Source organism: Carcharodon carcharias, chromosome 2 (assembly GCF_017639515.1).
Source record: "Carcharodon carcharias isolate sCarCar2 chromosome 2, sCarCar2.pri, whole genome shotgun sequence".
NCBI classification, from domain to species: domain Eukaryota; kingdom Metazoa; phylum Chordata; class Chondrichthyes; order Lamniformes; family Lamnidae; genus Carcharodon; species Carcharodon carcharias.
In genome coordinates, this window is record NC_054468.1 from 226,763,190 (window position 1) to 226,783,035 (window position 19,846).

At 49.6% G+C, this 19,846-nt stretch overlaps 1 protein-coding gene across 1 annotated transcript in view; it reads left to right on the forward strand.

Annotated features, from left to right (window-relative positions):
* Positions 1-508: 508 nt before the first annotated feature.
* The window catches only part of heca (hdc homolog, cell cycle regulator), a 40,858-nt gene continuing 21,520 nt past the window's right edge, over positions 509-19,846 (forward strand). Inside the window, exons 1-2 of the mRNA XM_041182694.1 lie at positions 509-1,226; positions 4,729-5,787. Coding sequence (XP_041038628.1) covers positions 1,058-1,226; positions 4,729-5,787 — 1,228 coding nt within the window. The 5' untranslated portion in view covers positions 509-1,057. The remainder of the gene's footprint in view (positions 1,227-4,728; positions 5,788-19,846) is intronic.

Genomic DNA, 19,846 nt, shown 5'->3' on the forward strand with positions numbered 1-19,846 from the left:
CAATTTCATGGGCGGGGGGTGGTGCGGTGCCCCTGTGGTGACATCCACTTTGACTGACGGGGGGGTGGGTGCAGAGAATCAATCATTGCACGGGATGCGCTGACACGGCTCAAACGATTGGGGAGAAAAATGGGATTGATTTCAGGGAGGGGGAGGAAAAGACAAGCGCTAACGTGACGTTGTTGCGTTCCAGGAGCGAACGACCAGGATACGCCGGGTTTGCAACGTTGACCCGGGAGCGAACGACGAGGATACGCCGGGTTTGCAACGTTGACCCGGGAGCGAACGACGAGGATACGCCGGGTTCGCAACGTTGACCCGGGAGCGAACGACGAGGATACGCCGGGTTCGCAACGTTGACCCGGGAGCGAACGACGAGGATACGCCGGGTTCGCAACGTTGACCCGGGAGCGAACGACGAGGATACGCCGGGTTCGCAACGTTGACCCGGGAGCGAACGACGAGGATACGCCGGGTTCGCAACGTTGACCCGGGAAAGAACGACGAGGATACGCCGGGTTCGCAACGTTGACCTGGGAGCGAACGACGAGGGATACATTGGGGTTTGGAACGTTGACCCGGGAGCGAACGACGAGGGATACATTGGGGTTTGGAACGTTGACCCGGGAAAGAACGACGAGGGATACATTGGGGTTTGGAACGTTGACCCGGGAAAGAACGACGAGGGATACATTGGGGTTTGGAACGTTGACCCGGGAGCGAACGACGAGGGATACATTGGGGTTTGGAACGTTGACCCGGGAGCGTGTTGCATTCTTCGAAGTGGAGATGGGAGATGCCGCTGGACACGCCTTCCCCGTGCACAGCGCGTAGGCGCTGCCCTGCACCGTGCGGGGAGGGGGAGGGGGAGAATCGCTGTGACAGACAGGCGAACACACACACACACACACACACACACACACATTTATATATATTTATATATATATATTAATAGAGGCAGATAGAGACAAACAAGGGGAAGAAGGTAGCCAGACAAGCTTTCGCCAGCCCGAGCGGGGCGAATGAGCCGAGCCCGAAGCGCCAGCAGCCCCGGATCATGCCGAACCAGAAGAACGTCAAGGGCAGGAAAAACAAGCGCACCAACAGCAGCGGAGACGAGCAGGACGCTGCGGCCGGGGCTGCCGCATTTACAGCGGGGGCCGGGGCAGCAGGAGCTGGGGCCGGAGGCGCTGCATCGGGCCAGTCGGAAACAGGCAACGATCACGGTGAGAGGGTTAGAGTCAGAACCCATGCAGTTGACTTACCCAAAAACACACGCGCGCGCACACACCCTCTACCCATTGCATATATTTCAGAAGCGCGTCTAAGTCAGGGTTGCAAAACCGGTCGGGCTTTTTTATATTTTGCAGCGGAGCAGAAAGCTTATTTTTCAAGTAGTTTTTGTTTTTTTTTTGCAAAATAGGCAAACAGAAGTGTGGGGATTTTTACTTGTGCAAAAAGGTCAGTTCGGTTTCTCCTCCTTTAGATGCCAGTGAGGTTCGGGGTTGGGGGGGGGAGGGGGAGAGGGGGTGGGGGGGGGAGGGGGAGAGGGGGTTGGGGGGCTGCTGACAAGTGCTGACTATTTAAACTGAAAACACCATCCTGCAAGAGGATGTCACGTGCTTCTGTCCACTTCCTTCTCTTTCGTGATTAAAATACACCAATCAATCAATGAATGAATGCAATGGGTAGAATGTGTCATTAACCCGTGCTAATTTCCCCTTTAACCAATTTTTTTTAGCCATTTTTTTTTTCCTTGCCTTACCCTCCCCGGGTTCCCTCTGGGCTTAACCCGAATGGCCATGGCATTGATCATCGGTCCAGCTGTCCCACAATGGGAGCTGGCGCCCTGGTGTGAGAGCCACACTTTTTTTTTATTAACAGATTCACTGACTACTGTTCAGGAGCAGGAGCCTCAAGTGCATTGTGTTTCTTGTGAGCCTGGGGGAAGCTGAAACCTTTCTCTTTCTTTTTTTGTTTGTTTGTAGCAATCCCACGGCCGCCCTGCTCCCAAAATGCCTGGATTCCCCGGCTGGAATCAGCAATCTGTGGGGTTTCGCACTTCTCCTGCTCTGTTGACATATCCCCGCTGATACTAGCTCAACAGAAACCTTCTGAGAAAGCGGCCTTTAGCCCGGGGTGGTAGAATAGCTGTTACTGTACAAGGTGTCGTTTCAGATGGCAGAAAGAGCTTATAGTTCAATAGCATAGGAACGTGGGACCTTGGAGCAAGTGCGGCCCCATCGAGCCTGCTCCACCGTTCATTGGCTGATCTGGTTGTGGTCTCAACTCACTTTTCTGTCTGCCCATACTCCTCCCCCCCCCCAATAACCCTTCACCCCCTTGTTAGTCAAACACCTGTCTAACTCAGCCTTGAATGTATGCAGTGACCCAGCCTCCACTGCTCTCTGAGGAAGGAAAATTTCACGGACTCATGACCCTCTGAGAGAAAAATATTTCTCCTTGTCTCTGACATAAAGGGGCCGATAAAAGCTGTCCCCCCCTATTTCTAGTTTTCCCCAACGAGAGGAAACAGCTTCCTGGTATCCACCCTGCCAAGTCCCCTCCTGATCTTCTATGTTTCAAGTAAGGTCACCTCCCATTCTTCTGAACTCTAATGGGGATAGGCCCAAACTGTTCAACCTTTTCTCATAAGACAAGCCCTTCACCTCATCCCTTCATTAGAATGTCCTCAAGTGCTTAAAGCCGTTGAATAATATTTTTTTTTTATTGTGTAGTCACAACACAGCGTATGAAAGGTATAAAATTGTGAAGAGGCCTGACAGGGATGTCCCCTTTCTTGGGGGAACCTAGAACTAGGGGGCATCGTCTCACAATAAGGGGTCTCCCATTTAAGATGGAGATGAGAAATTTTTTCCTTGTGGGTCGTTAGTCTGTGGAGCCCTCTTCCCCAGAGAGCAATGGCTGAGTTGGACAGATTTTTGATTGACAAGGGAGTCAAAAGTTATGGGAAACAGGCAGGAAAGTGGAGTTAAGGCTGTCGGCCAGGACCTTAACGCATAGTGCAGCAGCCTCGAGGGATCTTAGTGCTTATCTCCTTAAATAGTGCCTCGAACTCAGTGAAATGTCTCGACGCTTCACAGGACCTGTGACCTGAAGCTTGTTCACAGAGGTAGGCTTTAAGCAGTGTCTTAAAGGAGGGGAGCAAGGTTGAGGAAGGAAAGTTGGATAGGCTAGGATTGTTTCTCTGGAGCTGAGGAGGGACCTAACTGAAGTGTATCAGAGGTCGAGGGATCTGGTTGGGTAGATTGGAAGACCCTATTCCCCTTGGCTGAGGGTCCATAACCAGGGAGCGTAGATTCAAGGTAAGGAGAAGGAGGTTTAGAGGGAGCTTGAGGGGAAATCTGTTCACCCAGAGGCAAGTGGGGCTCTGGAAGGCTGGTGGAGGCAGAAGCCCTCATCACATTTAATAAGTACTTGGATGTGCAGTTGAAGTGTCGGAACCTACAGGGCTACGGACCAGGAGCTGGGAAGTGGGATTGGGCTGGGTGGCTCTTTGTCGGTCGATGCAGGAACAATGGGCCGAATGGCCTTGTTCCGCGAATCCATGAATTCTAGACTGTTGTAATGAAGGAAAAAGCCGCCATTGCTGAAGTAGACGCGGAAAGCTGCCGGAATTCTGAAATTGCTGCGACGCTCTGTATCTGTGGGGACGTGCGTTTGCTTTGCTCGTGTTTTGACCCACAGTGCCGTCGCTGGCACGAGACTCGAACCGTGTCCTCGTGGTATTTGGTAGGTGAGTGGTGGGTGTCTTGAGTTTGAGCAGGTGGGGTTGGCAACATTGGCAGGAGCTGGAAGGTGGCCGAGGTGTGGTGGCCATGGATGGGCTGCTGAGGTCAGCGCTGGTAAACCCCAGGCTGAAGCCGGTGCTCGTCTGACCACCTCGCCCCCAACGGGGGGGACATCCCCTCGGTCTTCTGCTCCTTGTTGCGCGTGTTGCTGTCAGGCAACTGTCCGAATGAAACAGTGCAACACAGTTTGGTGACTTGATGGTGACTACTGATAATAAGATGCTGCATTTACATTGTCCACAGTGTAGTTCTCCTACCCCCCACCCCCACCACCACCACCACCACCCCCTTCTGGTACCTTCTGGGATTGCGAAGCCTATGCGCGGTATGTCAATTTGTCGGAGTCACAGTGCACTAACAGAGGGCCGTGGGGTCAAGCCCCAGTCCAGCAACAAGAGCACATAATCTGGGTTGATTCCCCAGTCCTTGCAAATTGTTTCTCCTTCATCTATTTATTCAATTCCCTTTTCAAAGTTACTGTTGAATCTGCGCCCTGCAGCCCATCAAACAGCGCGTTGCGAAATCCTAACCCTCGTTGCAATTTAAAAAAAAATTCTTCCTCGTGTCACCAATCGCCTTAAACCTGTGTCCTAGTTATTGACCCTTTGGACATTGGAAACAGTTTCTCTTTATTTGCTTTACCAAACACGATCGTGGTGTTAAACGCCCCTGTTAAATCTCCCCTACTCTAACAACCCCAGCTTCCCCCGGCTCTGTTCACATAACTGGAACCCCTCGTCCCTGGAACCTCTTCTGTCCTGGGGTTGTGAAAGGTGCTATATAAATGCAAGTGTGATGTTCATTAGCCCATTGAACCCCAAAATGTGATCCTTGTGACTGTCTGTAATTAGGTGCCAGTAAATGCCCCTTTCTGCTGCTGTTCCAGTAACAAGTTCTTGCCTGTTGCGTTCCACAGAAGCTCCCTGCGCCTCGCCGCTGGTGTGCAGCTTTGGACGGCCAGTTGAGCTGGACAAGGACGACTACCAACGCGTGGTGTGCAACAATGAGCACTGCCCGTTCGGCAACTGGATGCACCTGCAGTGCTTCTACGAGTGGGAGAGCAGCATCCTGGTCCAGTTCAACTGCATCGGCCGGGCCCGCAGCTGGAACGAGAAGCAGTGCCGCCAGAACATGTGGACCAAGAAGGGCTACGACCTGGCCTTCCGCTTCTGCTCCTGCCGTTGTGGCCAGGGCCACCTGAAGAAGGACGTGGACTGGTACCAGGCTCGCCGGCGGCAGGACGACAAGAAGAAGAAGGCGGGCGCCCCCGCTGCCGGCGGCTGCGAGCGGGGCGGCGCCAAGAGCGGCGAGCCCTCCCCCGAGGATGGCAAGAAGTGCAAGCTCAACCGGGTGCCCAGGTCTCACGACGCCCAGCGCCGGCATTCCGTGGACCGGCAAAACTCCCAGGAGAAAGGGACCGGCAACGGGGGCCAGGGCCCCGGGCACAGGGACCACTTCAGGTCGCCCTGCGGCTCCCCCCCCGAACCGTCCCCGCCGCCCTCGGCGCACCCCTACCTCGCCTTCTCAGCCGGCGGGCCGCCCCGCGGCGCCCGGCACCTGGGCGAGTTCCTCAAGACAGCGCTGCACGCGGAGACCTGCCGGAAGCTGCTGCCCAGCGGCGCGCGGCTTGGCCAGCCCGAACTGGGCCCCCCAGCCTCCCGCCTGGGGCCGCTGGACTCGCCGGTGCGGTTCCTCCGCCGGCTGGACCTGTCCGAGCTGCTGACCCGCGTGCCCAAGCACAAGATGAACACCTACCACGTGCGGATGGAGGATGACGCCCAGGTGGGTCAGGGAGAGGAGCTGCGGAAGTTTATCCTGGCAGCGCTGAGTGCCAGCCAGAGGAATGTGGTGAACTGTGCGCTGTGCCACAGAATCCTCCCGGTCTTTGAACTCTTCCCCCTGGTGGACGGGACTCTCTTTCTCAGCCCTTCCAGACACGATGAGATTGAATACGATGTCCCCTGTCACCTCCAAGGTAAGATCCCACGTCCTGCTCACGGTAACACTCCTCGGTGGAACAAAGGAAGGCTGAACTCGGTGGCAGCTCGTACTTAGGTGGCGCCTTTCAGTGTGTAATAAGACATCCCGAGGCGCTTCCCCGGAGCGTTGCATTTGGCACTGAGGCACGTAAGGAGATGTTGGGACAAGCGAACCCAAGCCAGGTCAAAGGGGGAGGTTTTAAGAAGTGTTTCGAAGAAGGTGGGAGAGGGTTAGGGAGGGAATTCCAGAGCTTAGGGCCCAGGCAGCCGAAGGCACGGCTGCCGTTGATGGAATGCTTAAACTCGGGAGTGGCTCAAGAGGCCACAGTTGGAGGAGCGCAGATATCTTCAGTGGGGCTGGTGGAGGTCACCGAGATTTTGGTGGGGGGCGGGGTGGGGGGGCGCGTTGGGGAGGGTTGAGACCATGAAGGGCTGTGAAAGTAAGGATGTAAATTTAAGTCAAGGTGTTGCTGGGCTGGGAGCCAGTGTAGGTCAGCGAGCACAGGATGACCGGGGAATGAGATTTTTAAGCACTGAGAGAGGTCCGTGAATTAATTTAATTCGCCTGTGCATTGGAGGTCCTCTTTGCTTCTCTCCCTATTACTTTATCCCTATAACTTACACCACCGAATCTTCCTCATTGTCGCAGAAACTGATGCTAAACAAACCCAAGGAGGGGGCTGCCCTTAGGGAGCCACGGGGCCAGGGACAAATCCCAATGTGTGGACCACCCGTAACATTTTTAGACAAGTTTCCTCTGAGGGCTGGGTCCCTGAGTGAGTGAGTGTGTGTGTGTGTGAGAGTGTGTGCGTGAGAGTGTGTGTGTGTGTGAGAGCGTGTGTGTGTGTGTGTGTGTGTGTGTGTGTGAAAAGAAGACCCAGCATCCCAGCTACTGAGCACTCGGCTCCAAGTGTGTACTGCATAATTGACTGTGATAACCATGTCACACCTAAAACTACACCTTGCTTCCGAGGCTGAACATAATTCCTTGCTCTCCTTTTGGTTAAGGAGCAATCCATGATCTCTATGGGATTCCGTTATAACATTTTTACAAACGCACCCCACACCACAACTGGAGAAAACTCTCTTAAAGGCTGGAATTTTCCAGCCCCTCACATCAGCGGGATCTTCCCATCCCGCTGATGTGAACGGAGATTTCCATGGCTCACCAGCCCCGCTGCAGAGAGGGGAGGGGCTGGAAAATTCCAGCCTAAACGCCGGAGTGAGGACATTCACTGCCGTTCAACTTTTAAAAAAAAAATATACAGACACGATGCAATGAATAATTCGACTTTTAAAAAAAAAATAAGTGTCCACCTTCCAACGTGAAGCAAATGTTTGTTGCAAAAGTGTACTGGAAAAAAGATAAAATAAAATAAAAAGCGGAGGGCTTCAATTTCCCGGGGCTGAAAACAAACACAGCAAACGAGTGAGTGACTTACCCCACAGGCTGGATGCTGTGCACCTTAGGCCCACTTTAAAGACATTAACTAGTTTGGAATAGTATTACACCTGACACCATGATGTTGGAGTACAGGACGCCCCCCCCGCCCCACCACACACACACACACACACACACACACAGCGCGGGGCCTGGGGTGGTCACCCCAATTCACCGTACTCTAGGGATGACTCTGAACCCAAGTTAATGTGACTGAGTATGATAGTGTGGTGGTTATGTCATGGGACTAATAATCTAGCAGGGCAAGAAGTTCAAATCCCACCATAATGAGCCTTGAATTCACTCTTTCAAATGTCTGGAAATAAAAAAACTGGTCTCTCAAAATGACCATGAAGAAGTTGGATCATTAGAAACACCTCAACTGGCTCAGTCTCTCGTGTCCCTTAGCTGCTGCTCTAACCCGGTCTGGCTTACGTGTAACTCCAGCCCCACAACGTTGTCTTTTAGGTCACAGAGTAAGGAGCCGACCATTTGGGACTGAGATGGGGAGAAATTTCTTCACGTCAAAGGGTTGTGAATCCTTGAAATTCGCTATCCCAGAGAGCTGCAGAGAGCTCAGTCTTTGAGTATATTCAAGACAGGCTTAATAGCTTTTTGGACACTAAGAGATATGGGTGTAAGTGTGGGAAGATGTAACCCAGGTAGAAGATCAGCTATGATCTATTGGATGGCAGAGGGTGAAGGGGCAGAAAGTCCTGCTCCTGCTCCTGTTTCTTATTAACTGCCACCAGCGGTGGCTGACCGAGCTATCCAGCTCTATCAAACCAATAGAAAGGTGCTCCACCACCACTTTATCTGGGCAGTGAGGGATGGGCAATAACTGCCAGCCTTGCCAGCAATGAACACTTTTTGAGAATGAATTCAAACCACATGACTGAACAACTCCTGCTGTAAGTTGTGACGTGATGACTAGGTGCCCTTCATAGCTGGCAGCAGCATGAGAAGAGTTGGTACTTTGACTTGTCATACGAAGCATGTCTCAGAACGCTTGCGGCTTGATCCTCCAAGACAATTTTTGCCCTGCCTTGCCCTGATTTTTCCATTCATTGAGTAATACATAGCACGTATCGGGCGGAAGTCCTGATCTATAATTTGCGTATTGCCAGTCGGGAGTGAGCACAAAGTGACTGATGGACATAGAGGCTCGGTAGGAATTAAATATGATCTTTCAAGCTAACGGGTAGAATTGTTTCCACCAGTGTAAAATCCATTGTACTGTCCGGGCTGCACTTGTGAAGGGTGTTCATCAGCAAACTCCGAGTCTCGTTACTCCGAGTTACTTTACGCAACTTGCATGCGTAAAGCGGCTTTTGTGTCGTAAATTACCCCCAAGGATATTCACAGGAGCATGGATGATGCAAATTTTGACACTGAGACACAACTCAGGTCTGAGTACAGATGCCCAAAAACTCGGTCAAAAGAGGTGGGTTTTAAAGGGTGTCTTAAAGGGAGAGAGGCAGAAGGGTTTAGGAAGTGAATTCCAGAGATTAGAACCCAGGCACCTGAAGGCACTGTGGCCAGTGGTGTAGTGATGAAAATTGGGGATGTGCGAACAGCTAGAACTGGAGGAGAGCAGACACCTCGGGGTTGGGGGGGTGTGGGGGTGGGGTGTTGTAGGACTGGAAGTGTTTGCGGAGATCTGGAGGGATGAAGCCATAGACGGATTTGAAAACAAGGATAAGCATTTTAAAGTCGAAACTTTGGCTCTGGGCCCTGCGATGTGGTTCAGTGAGTGCGTGGAGGACAGGTGAATAGGCCTTGGGGCAGAGGGAAGAGTTTTGGATGACTTTAAGCTTATGGAGGGTTGGTGATGGGAGACCAGCCAGGGATGCATTGGAGTGGTCGAGTCGAGAGTAACAAAGACACGGTTAAGAGTTTCAGCAGTACCTACACCTGGTCTGCAGCGCTTGAAGAAGGCAGCTCGCCACCACCTTCTCAAGGGCAGTTAGGGAGGGGCAATAAATGCTGGCCCAGCCAGCAACGCCCACATCCCATGAATGAATAAAAATAAATAAATGAGCCACGGCTGTGATCTTTTTGTTAGTAACTAATCGCCCTTTTTATACTTCTGCGTGAGTTCTACAGCACTTTGTGTTTTCTTTGTATTTCTTTATGCATACGAACATACATGCCTACGAACATACATGCCTACGAACATACAAATTAGGAGCAGGAGTATAGCCATAGGGGTCTACAGCACAGAAAAAGGCCCTTTGGCCCACTGAGTCTGCCCTGGTCAAACAAGTACCCTGTTCCAGGCACTAGGCCCATGGCCTTGTATGCCATGGCATCGCAAGTGCACATCCAAATACTTCTTAAATGTTATGAGGGTTTCTGCCTCTACCACCCTTTCAGGCAGTGAGTTCCAGATTCCCACCACCCTCTGGGTGAAAAATTCTTCCTCACATCCCCTCTAAACCTCCTGCTCCTTACCTTAAATCTATGCCCCCGGTTATTGATCTCTCCACCAAGGGGAAAACTTCCTTCCTGTCTACCTTAACTATGCCCCTCATAACTTTATACACCTCAATCATGTACCCCCCTCAATCTCCTCTGCTCCAGGGGAAATAATCCGAGTCTATCCAATCTCTCCTCAACTAAAACTCTCCAGCCCAGGCAACATCCTGGTAAATCTCCTCTGCTCTCTCTCTAGTGCTGCTGTAGAGTAGGCCACTTGGCCCCTCGAGCCTGCTCCATCATTCAATAAGGTCATGGCTGATCTGATTATAATCTTAACTCCACATTCCCGCCTACCCCAGATAACCTTTTACCCCTTCACTTATCAAGAATCAATCTCTCTGTGCCGTAAATATGTTCAATGACTCTGCTTCCACTGCCTTTTGAGGAAGAAAGTTCCAAAGACTCACAGCCATCCAAGAGAGAAAATTTCTCCTCATCTCTGTTTTAAATGAGCAAACCCTTATTTTTAAGCAGTGACCCCTAGTTCTAGATTCTCCCACAAGAGGAAACATCCTTTCCACATTCACCCTGTCAAGTCCCCTCAGGATCTTATATGTTTCAATCAAGTTGCCTCTCACTCTTCTAAACTCCAGTTGATTCAAGCCTAACCCGTCCAACCTTTCCTCATTAGGCAGCCTGCCCCTTCCTGGTATTAGTCTAGTAATGGTGTAGTGGTGTTGTCGCTGGACCCAGAGACCCAGGGTAATGCTCTGGGGACCAAGGTTCAAATCCCACCATGGTGGAATTTGAATTCAATAAAAATCTGGAATTAAAAGTCTAATGATGACCATGAAGCCTTTGCCGATTGTTGTAAAAACCCATCTGGTTCACTAATGCCCTTTAGGGAAGGAAATCTGCCATCCTTACCTGGTCTGGCCCACATGATGCCCTCTGAACGAGCAATTAGGGGTGGGCAATAAATGCTGGGCCTAGCCAGCAACGCCCGTATCCAATGAATAATAAGATAAAAACCTTCTCTGAACTGCTTCCATCTGTGATGTTGCCCGTTCAAATGAATGCACCCCAGGTGTTTGATGCACTTGCCCTGCACGCTTGTTCTGGGTGGGCAATGTTGAGCTGCTTGCAGGCTATTGCATTTGAGAATCAGTTCAACTGGGGCCTAGCTTCAACTGAGATTGATTGGTATAGGCTGAGACCTACAGCTGTTAAGCCCAAGTTACAAGGCCTGGCTGCTGGATAGTTTTGTTGCCAGCTGCTAGATCTCCTGTAAGAAAAGGAAAATACTGTGAATTCCGGAGGTCTGAAATTAAAGCAAAGTGCTGGAAAATCCTTTTACCCACCTCCAATATTCTCCCTCCACCTGGACCCCTCCCTTTGCATTCTTACCTTCTCTTGATCTTTTCATTGAGAACTGTCAGTGTGACATCAGTTGTCTCAATTTCTCTGCTCCTCTCACCCACTCTAATCTGTCTCTCCCTGAACTTGCCGCACTCCGTTCTCTCAGGTCCAACCCTGACATTGTCATCAAACCTGCTGACGAGGGTGGTGCTGTTGTTGTCTGGCGCACTGACCTCTACCTTGCAGAGGCTGAGCGTCAACTCGCAGACGCTTCCTCCTACCTCCCCCTGGACCATGACCCCACCACTGAACATCAAGCCATTGTTTCTAGGACTGTCACTGACCTCATCTCCTCTGGAGATCTTCCCTCCACAGCTTCTAACCTCATAGTCTTCCAACCTCGGACGGCCAGCTTCTACCTCCTACCCAAAATCCACAACCAGGAGTGTACCGGCAGACCGATCGTGTCAGCCTGTTCCTGCCCCATGGAACTCATTTTTTGCTATCTTGACTCCATTCTCTCTTCCCTTGTCCAGTGTCTTCCCACCTACATCCACGATTCCTCTGACACCCTACACCATATCAACAATTTCCAGTTCCCTGGCCCCAATCGCCTCCTCTTCACCATGGACATTCAATCCCTCTACACCTCCATCCCCCATCAGGATGGTCTGATTGCTCTCTACTTCTTCCTCGAACAGCGGCCTGAACAATCCCCATCCACCAATACTCTCCTCTGTCTAGCTGAACTGGTTCTCTCACTGAACAATTTCTCCTTAAACTCGTCTCACTTCCTCCAAATAAAAGGTGTGGCTATGGGTACCCACCTGGGCCCCAGTTATGCCTGTCTTTTTGTGGGGTAGGTGGAACATTCCTTGTTCCAGTCCTACTCAGGCCCCCTCTCACAACTCTTTCTCTGGTACATCGATGACTGCTTCGGTGCTGCTTCATGCTCTCATCTGGGCCTGGAAAAATTTATTAATTTTGCTTCCAATCTCCACCCCTCCATCATTTTCACGTGGTCCATCTCTGACACTTCCCTTCCCTTCCTTGACATCTCTGTCTCAGTTTCTGGTGATAGACTGTCCACCAATATTCATTACAAGCCCACCGACTCCCACAGCTACCTCGATGACAGCTCCTCACATCCCACTTCCTGTAAGGACTCCATCCCATTCTCTCAGTTCCTTCGCCTCCGTCGCATCTGTTCTGATGATGTCACCTTCCAAAACAGTTCCTCTGCAATGTCTTCCTTCTTCCTTAACCAAGGTTTTCCACCCACGCTGGTTGACAGGGCCCTCAATCGTGTCCGGCCCATCTCCTGAGCATCTGCCCTCACACCACCTTCTCCCTCCCAGAACCATGATAGGGTCCCCCTTGTCCTCACTTACCACCCCACCAGCCTCCGCATTCAAAGGATCATCCTCCGCCATTTCCGCCAACTCCAGCATGATGCCACCACCAAACACATCTTCCCTTCACCCCCCCCCCCCCCCCCCCCCCCGGCGGCATTACGCAGGGATCGTTCCCTCCGGGACACCCTGGTCCACTCTTACATCACCCCCTACACCTCAACCCCCTCCCACGGCACCTTCCCATGCAACCGCAGAAGATGCAACACCTGCCCCTTTACTTCCCCTCTCCCCATCCAAGGACCCAAACACTACTTTCAAGTGAAGCAGCATTTCACTTGCACTTCCCTCAATTTAGTCTACTGCATTTGTTGCTCCCAATGCGGTTTCCTCTACATTGGAGAGACCAAATGCAGACTGGGTGACTGCTTTGCGGAACACCTTCGGTCTGTCCGCAAGCATGACCCAGATCTCCCTGTCGCTTGCCATTTTAACACTCCACCCTGCTCTCATGCCCACATGTCTGTCCTTGGCCTGCTGCAATGTTCCAGTGAAGCCCAACGCAAACTGGAGGAACAGCATCTCATCTTCCGACTAGGCACTTTACAGCCTTCCGGACTGAATATTGAATTCAACAATTTTAGATCGTGAACTCTTTCCTCCATCCCCACCCCCTTTCTGATCACCCTCTTTTTTTTCCAATAATTTATATATATATTTTTTTCCCACCTATTTCCATTATTTTTAAATGTTTTTCCATCCATTGTTTTATCTCTATCTTTTAGCCTATTTCAATCCCTTCCTCCCACCCCACCCCCAGTAGAGCTATCTCCGGATTACTACCTGAGCATTGTGCAAATTGGAATAGGGACGCGAGAATAAAAGAAGTAAACACGTGGCTAAAGGAGTGGTGCAGGAAAGAGGGGTTCCATTTCGTGGGGCACTAGCATCAGTATTGGAACAGGAGGGATCTGTACCGTTGGGATGGTCTCCACCTGAACCGATCTGGGACCAATGTTCTAGTGAAAAGGGTAAATAGGGTGGTCAACAGGACTTTAATGTAGAAAGTTGGGGGGGGCGGTGGGGTGGGGTAAGGAAGGGTAAAACTCCAAGAAGTATGACTAATGGGAAACAAAGCAGCAGGTTAGTGTGTGTGGGGGGTGGGGTGGGGGGGGGGGGTGGGGAGGTGGCGGGAGGGGGGGGTGGATTCAACTTATGGAAAATTATGAAAAAACTGAAAAGAAAGGAGAGCCCAGGAGAGGTTATTAAAGTTTCCAGAACACAAAATAGGACAGAGTGTTTGGAAAGGGCTCGGAATCTAACTTCAAGCACATCAGGTAAAGGGACAACAATGAGAAAGGGGATGGGAAATACAGGACTGAAGGTGTTGTATCTGAATGCACGCAGTATACGAAATAAGGGAACTGAGCTGGTGGCGCAGATTGAAATTGGCAGGTATGATGTGGTGGGTATCACGGAGACATGGCTGCAAGGGGATCAGGACTGGGAGCTAAATATCCAAGGATATACATCCTATCGAAAAGATAGGCAGCTTGGCAGAGGGGGTGGGATTGCTTTGTTAGTAAGAAATGAAATTAAATCGATAGCAAGAAATGATGTAGGGTCAGATGATGTAGAATCCATGTGGGTAGAGTTGAGGAACCACAAAGGTAAAAAAAAACCATAATCGGAGTTATGTACAGGCCTCTGAACAGTAGTCAGGATGTGGGGCACAAGATACACCAGGAGATAGAAAAGGCGTGTAAGAAAGGCAAGGTTACAGTGATCATGGGGGATTTCAATATGCATGTAGACTGGGAAAATCAGGTTGGTAGTGGATCCCAAGAAAAGGAATTTGTGGCAAAAACAGAATTACCTGGAAAAACTCAGCAGGTCTGGCAGCATCGGCGGAGAAGAAAAGAGTTGATGTTTCGAGTCCTCATGACCCTTCGACAGAACTTGAGTTCGAGTCCAGGAAAGAGCTGAAATATAAGCTGGTTTAAGGTGTGTGTGTGGGGGGCGGAGAGATAGAGAGAGAGAGAGAGAGGTGGAGGGGGGGGGGGGGGGTGGGGGGGGGGGCGGTGTGGTTGTAGGGACAAACAAGCAGTGATAGAAGCAGATCATCAAAAGATGTCAACGACAATAGTACAATAGAACACATAGGTGTTAAAGTTAAAGTTGGTGATATTATCTAAACGAATGTGCTAATTAAGAATGGATGGTAGGGCACTCAAGGTATAGCTCTAGTGGGGTTTTTTTTATAATGGAAATAGGTGGGAAAAGGAAAATCTTTATGATTTATTGGAAAAAAAAAGGAAGGGGGAAACAGAAAGGGGGTGGGGATGGGGGAGGGAGCTCACGAATTTGTGGAATGTCTACGAGATGGCTTTTTGGAGCAGCTTGTGGTGGAGCCCACTAGGGAACAGGCAATTCTAGATTTAGTGATGTGTAATGAGGCAGATTTTATAAGGGAGCTTAAGGTGAAGGAACCCTTAGGAGGAAGTGACCATAATATGATAGAATTTACCCTGCAATTTGAGAGGAAAAAGCTGGAATCAGATGTAACGATATTACAGTTGAATAAAGGCAACTACAAAGGCATGAGGGAGGAGCTGGCCAGAATTGACTGAGAGATGAGCCTAGCAGGAAAGACAGTGGAACAGCAATGGCAGGAGTTTCTGGGAGTAATTTGGGAGACGTAGCAAAAATTCATCCCTAGGAAGTAGAAGCATACTAAAGGGAGGATGAGGCAACCATGGCTGACAAGGGAAGTCCGGGACAGCATAAAAGCTAAAGAGAAAGCATACAATGTGGCAAAGAGCAGTGGGAAACCAGGTGATTGGGAAGCCTACAAAGACCAACAGAGGACAACTAAAAACAAAATAAGGAGGGAGAAGATTAAACTGGGTAAACTAGCCAGTAATATAAAAGAAGATTGCAAGAGTTTTTTTTAGATATATAAAGGGTAAGAGAGAGGCAAAAGTGGACATTGGGCCGCTGGAAAATGATGCTGGAGAAGTAGTAATGGGGAACAAAGAAATGGCGGAGGAACTGAATAGGTACTTTGCGTCAGTCTTCACGGTGGACAACACGAGTAACATCCCCAAAGTTCAAGAGAGTCGGGGGGCAGTGGTGAGTATGGTGGCCATTACCAAGGAGAAGGTGCTAGGAAAACTGAAAGGTCTGAGGGTGGATAAATCACCTGGGCCAGATGGATTACACCCCAGAGTCCTGAAGGAGATAGTGGAGACGTTAGTGGTGATCTTTCAGGAATCACTGGAGTCAGGGAGGGTCCCAGAGGACTGGAAAATCGCTCATGTAACCTCCCTGTTTAAGAAGGGAGTGAGGCAAAATACAGGAAATTACAGGCCGATTAGCCTGACCTCGGTGGTTGGTAAGATTTTAGAGTCCATTATTAAGGATGAGATTTCAGAATACTTGGAAGTGCATGGTAAAATCAGGCAAAGTCAGCATGGTTTCATCAAGGGGAAGTCATGCCTGACAAATCTGTTAGAATTCTTTGAGGAGGTAACGAGTAGGTTAGACAAAGGAGAGCCAATGGATGTTATCTACTTGGACTTCCAGAAGGCCTTTGACAAGGTGCCGCACAGGAGGCTGCTCAGTAAGATAAGAGCCCATGGTGTTAGAGGCAAGGTACTAGCATGGATAGAAGATTGGCTGTCTGGCAGGAGGCAGAGAGTGGGGATAAGGGGGTCCTTCTCAGGATGGTGGCTGGTGACTAGTGGAGTACCGCAGGGGTCAGTGTTGGGACCACAACTTTTCACTTTATACATTAATGATCAAGATGAAGGAACTGAGGGCATCCTGGCTAAGTTTGCAGATGATACAAAGAGAGGTGGAGGGACAGGTAGTATTGAGGAGGCTGCAGAAGGATTTGGACAGGTTAGGAGAGTGGGCAAAGAAGTGGCAGATGGTATACAATGTGGGGAAGTGTGAGGTCATGCACTTTGGTAGGAAGAATAGAGGCATAGACTATTTTCTAAATGGGGAGAGAATGCAGAAATCTGGAGTGCAAAGGGACTTGGGAGTCCTAGTCCAGGATTCTCTTAAGGTTAACTTGCAGGTTGAGTCGGTAGTTAGGAAGGCAAATGCAATGTTGGCATTTATTTTGAGAGGACTAGAATATAAAAGCAGGGATGTGCTGCTGAGGCTTTGTAAGGCTCTGGTCAGACCACTTTTAGAATATTGTGAGCAATTTTGGGCCCCGTATCTCAAGAAGGATGTGCTGGCCTTGGAGAGGGTCCAGAGGAGGTTCACGAGAATGATCCCAGGAATGAAAGGCTTAACTTATGAGGAACGTTTGAGGACTCTGGGTCTATACTCGATGGAGTTTAGCAGGATGAGGGGGGATCTGACTGAAACTTACAGAATACTGAAAGGCCTGGATAGAGTGGACGTGGGGAAGATGTTTCCATTAGTAGGAGAGACTAGGACCCAAGGGCACAGCCTCAGAGTAAAGGGAAGACTTTTTAGAACAGAGGTGAGGAGAAACTTCTTTAGCCAGAGAGTGGTGAATCTATGGAATTCATTGCCACAGAAGGCTGTGGAGGCCAGGTCATTGAGTGTATTTAAGACCAAGATAGATAGGTTCCTGATTGGTAAGGAGATCAAAGGTTATGGGGAGAAGGCGGGAGAATGGGGTTGAGAAACTTATCAGCCCTGATTGAATGGCGGAGCAGACTCGATGGGCAGAATGGCTTAATTTCTACTCCTATGTTTTATGGTCTTATCTGTACCTTGCTTGTCCTGCTTTCTACTCTTAATGTCATCATTAGCAGATTCCTTATATAATATCACCACCGTCAACACCTCTTTGTCCTTTTGTCTATGACATCTTTGGCAATCTCTTCTTTGCCTCCACCTATCACTGGTCCTCTATCCAGCTCTACCTGTCCCACCCGCCTTCAACCAGCTTATATTTCACCTCATTTCTATATCTCTTAGTTCTGATGAAGAGTCATACGGACTCGAAATGTTAACTGTATTCCTCTCCGCAGATGCTGTCAGACCTGCTGAGTTTTTCCAGGTGTTTTTGTTTTTGCTGGATAACCTCAACAGACCTGGCAGCACCTGCGGAGAGAGAATCAGAGTTCCCGCTTTGAGTCCAATATGACTCTTCTTCAGAACTGAAGAGGGGTAGCAATGCGATGGGTTTTATGCTGTTGAGAAAGATGTGGAGGGACAGGAGGAGCAAAAGAGAAGGTCGGGGATAGATTAGAGAGCGGGGAAGACTAAATGACAAAGATGTCATGGAACACAAGGCAAAGGGAATGGTAATGATAGTATCAAAGACACAAAGCATTGGTCCAGTGAAGGCATTAATAGCAGAATAAAGATCAGCACTGTCTGAAAGCACAATAGCAGAATGTGCTAATTGCAGAATAAAGGATAGTGCTTTTTGAAAGCATAAACATGAGAACAAGATACAGACTGACATTTGTTGGGGGGGGTGGTGGGATGTGAAACAACATGTAAAGTGCCTAATCGGAAGATGAGGTGCTGTTCTTCCAGTTTGTATTGGGCTTCACTGCAACATTATAGCAGGACGAGGACAGAGATGTGTGCAAGATGGTGAATTGAGATGGCAAGCGACAGGAAGGTCGGGGTCATGTTTGCGGACTGAGCGAAGGTGTTCCGCAAAGCGGGCACCCGGTCTGTGTTTGGTCTCCCCAATGTACAGACCACCTCATTGTGAGCAGCGAATGTGGTAGATTATATTGAAAGAAGTACCAAAGAGGGAGGACATGTCAAAAGTGCCGTTTTGGAAGGTAGCATCATCAGAACAGATGCAACAGAGCTGGAGAAACTGGGAGAATGGGATGGAATCCTGACAGGAAGTGGAGTGTGAGGAGGTGTAGTTGAGATAGCTGTTGGGGTTGGTGGGCTTGTAATGAATATTGGTAGGCAGTCCATCCCCAGAAATGGAGACTGAGAAGTCAAGGAAGGAAAGGGAAGTGTCGGAAATAGATTTCCTACATTTGGCAAGTGCAAGCAGGATTGTCCACTTGCTCCAGAGTTTTCTTCAAGCCGCTGCCATAAGGTTCTGAGGGTGGGGGGGTTTGTTATGGTAAATCACTGTTCTGTTGTAGAGTCAAATCAGGACTAGATTCAGGTCTTACATTGGCAATTTTGTGCACAAAACTGACAGTGTATTTAGAATCTCTTCTATAGTGAACATGAATACCTTTCTAGGAATGCCTTAAATATTGACACACTCATGGAGATGCCTGTAAAGATTGATATGTTCCCTGGGATCTCTTGCCGCCTGCTCCCTCTCACTGCCCATTTTTTAAACTTTAACGAGTTAAGGTATAAATTTAATACAGCACTTATATCCTCTGACTTTTGTGAAACTACTGCCCTATTTCAGGTAAAAACTATAAAGCTAACCAATCGCTTTCCTGCTCACCTGATTAATGGAACTAGACCTCGGTTCTCAAGTCTTGTTATCCTGTTGTCTGTCTGTCTGTCTTTCATCTCTTGCTCTCTCTCTACCCCTTCTCCCCTCTTCTTCCCTCCCACCAGCTCTTTTAAGAGATTCCCTGGTGTTTTGCTTTCCTCTGTTACCCCCCCACCCAGCTGACTCTTTTGAATCACAATTCCTTAATCACCATTCGATCTGAACTAAATTCAAAAAATATGTGCCTTCAGTGCCATGCCTGGGTGCTGGGTGGCCCCCGGGTTATTTGACCATTGGCAGCTTTGCATACCGGAGGTCCCATTGTGTGCGCGTTGCCGCAGAGATAGACATGGGGGGCAGAAGCCCTGGTTGATGCCCTCCCCGACAGCTTATCGGGCTGATGACAGCCGTGATGGTCCAACTGCTACGTTACACTTGGCCCCAGCGTCTTTAGGTGGTTGTGCCTAACCCTGTGTACGAACTTTGCCCACTGGAGTGGCTTGCCTCTGGTGGTGGTGGTGGGGGTACTCTGTGTCCCAGCTAGTGATAGAAAGACAGCTGATCATAGAGGCACTTCATGGGCTATTGCTTTTAAGACAGGTAAAGAAAAGATAATTGCATTTAATTAGTGCTTTTTGTGACTTCAGGATGTTCCAAACTGTTTTACAGACAACAAGGTACTTTTTGAAGTGTTGTCCATGTTGGATTGTAGGCAACATGGCAACCAATTTGCGCACAGCAAGCTCCCACAAACAGCAATGCTTAGATAATGATCAGATCACCTGTTTCTGTGATGTTGATTGGGGGATTAGTGTTCCTCTGGACACCAGGGAGAGCTGCTTCAAAATACTGCTATGGGATGATCTTACGTCCACCAAAGAGGGCATAGGGGGCCTCGGTATAATGTCCCATTCGAAAAGCGGTATCTTCAGTAGTGCAGCACTCCCTCAGTACTGCACTGGAGTGTCAGTCTCGATTGTGCACTCAAGTCTCTGGAGTGGGACTTAAACACACCAGCCTGTGACTGGGAGGTGAGAGTGCCACCCACTGAGCCGCAGCTG